Consider the following 2113-nt stretch of genomic DNA (forward strand, 5'->3'; position numbering starts at 1 on the left):
CACTCTACCCAGGGGGACAGCTTGAGGCTCTGTCTCAAAAAAAAAAAAAAAAGCAAAGAAAACACTGGCTTAAAGCAACAGTTGGCTCCTGATTAACCCTAAGACCTAGCTGCCCACTGTAGGTCAGTGGTTAGCACGCCAGCCCCAAACACCATGAGCAATGAGTTGGAGCCTCCCCTGGACCTGATAAAAACAAAAGCATATAGGAATGTCGTAACCTAATTATAGCCTTAGAATATGGGAAGGGGGTGGGACAGAGGAGGTGAGGGAGGTGAGGGAGGTGGATGGGGGTAGGGAGGGTGATTGGTGGGGTCACCTCTATGGTTTATCTTACAAGAGTACAAGTAAATCTTTCTAAAAGCAGAATATGAATGTCTTAACTCAATAACTAAGAAAATTACATGAAGGTTATGTTAACCAGTTAGATGAGAGTACTTGAAAATATATATGAAGACAGCACACTGTACCCCCATGATTGCATTAATGTGCACAGTTATGCTATAAGAAATTAAAAAAAAAAAAAAACAGGCTTAGGAGCTTATGCTTGTAATCCTAGCACTTTGGGAGACTTAGGCGAGTAGATCAGTTGAGCTCAGGAGTTCAAGATGTGTTTGAGACCAGGCTGAGCAAGAACAAGACCTCCACCTCTGGGCAGCACCTGTGGCTCAAAGGAGTAGGGTGCTGGCCCCATATGCCAGAGGTGGTGGGTTCAAACCCAGCCCTGGCGAAAAACTGCAAAAAAAAAAAAAAAAAGACCCCCGCCTCTACAAAATAGCCAGGCATTGTGGCAGGCACCTATAGTCCCAGCTATTTAGGAAGCTGAGGCAAGAAGATCACTTGAGCCCAAGACTGTGAGGTTGCTATGAGCTATGACATCGTGGCACTCTACCCAGGGTGACAAAGTGACACTCTGTCTCAAAAGAAAAGAAAAACCCTAAGACCTCATATCACCAGGTCCCCAGAGTAGATTAATTAGAGTGAGTCTGTCTGGGAGAAAGTGAATTGGCACTAATCTCTGTTTTCTTTTTCCCCAGCAATTGAGCAGATGTGTGAAGCACGTGTGGTGACCCGAGAGTGGGTGTTAGACAGCATAGCACTGTACCAGTGCCAGGAACTGGACACCTACCTGATAACTCAGATTCCCCACAGCCACTGCTGATTGCAGGCAGCTACGTGTATCAAGCCATGGGACAGTAACAGCAAGCTTACAAAATGGCCCTTCCAAGCCTTGAGAGCTTCTCTCACTCTTCAGTCCTTCAGTAGTCCAAAGTGTTAAATATTACATGTACATCAGTCAGAAAAGAACTTCTGGCTATTTTTTTTTTTTTGGTCAGGGCTGGGTTTGAACCCACCACCTCATGTATACGGGGCTGGCGCCCTACCCCTTTGAGCCACAGACACCACCCTGGCTATCTATTTTTTGTTTCAAATCTCCCTTTGAAATCTTTCATGAGCACGAAATTGTAATTTTCACCTGAGATTTAAAATCCATTTAAACCCTGCCATTTGAGCAAGATGCTGATTCATTATTTATCAGCCTTATTCCTCCTACTAGGGCTACTGGCACAGAGTGGCTTGGCCTCAAGAAAATAGCGAGTTTCCCTAAGTTTGTTTCTCTAAAGCTCTATACAAAGGCTGAGTCCAACCCTTCTATGGAAGGAGAGTACTTGGGATCTGTTATGTGTCTTAAAATTCGAACAGTCCTTTAGGAACTCTAAAATATTGGAGTGGAATACTAGGGAGGAAATTTGGAGGCAGGTAGTGGATGTGAACATGAAGCTTGAGATTAGAGATCTTGGCTCGGCGCCTGTGGCTCAAGTGGCTAAGGCGCCAGCCATATACGCCTAAGGTGGCGGGTTTAAATCCAGCCTGGGCCCGCCAAGCAACAATGACGGCTACAACCAAAAAATAGCCGGGCGTTGTGGTGGACACCTGTGGCCCCAGCTACTTGGGAGGCGGAGGCAGGAGACTCACTTAAGCCCAGGAGTTGGAGGTTGCTGTGAGCTGTGATGCCGCAGCACTCTACCCAGGGGGACAGCTTGAGTCTCTGTCTCAAAAAAAAATAAAGAGATTAGAGATCTTCAAAAATCTGGGCTATCATTGCTACATTTCT

General features: G+C 45.8%; 1 protein-coding gene across 1 annotated transcript in view; it reads left to right on the forward strand.

The window, feature by feature from the left end:
- The window catches only part of BRCA1 (BRCA1, DNA repair associated), a 91214-nt gene extending 89898 nt beyond the window's left edge, over positions 1-1316 (forward strand). Inside the window, exon 20 of the mRNA XM_023511242.1 lies at positions 1035-1316. Within this exon, the coding sequence (XP_023367010.1) occupies positions 1035-1159 (125 nt within the window). The 3' untranslated portion in view covers positions 1160-1316. The remainder of the gene's footprint in view (positions 1-1034) is intronic.
- Positions 1317-2113: the final 797 nt, after the last annotated feature.

Source organism: Otolemur garnettii, unplaced genomic scaffold (assembly GCF_000181295.1).
Source record: "Otolemur garnettii isolate 467f Iridium unplaced genomic scaffold, OtoGar3 scaffold00018, whole genome shotgun sequence".
NCBI lineage: Eukaryota > Metazoa > Chordata > Mammalia > Primates > Galagidae > Otolemur > Otolemur garnettii.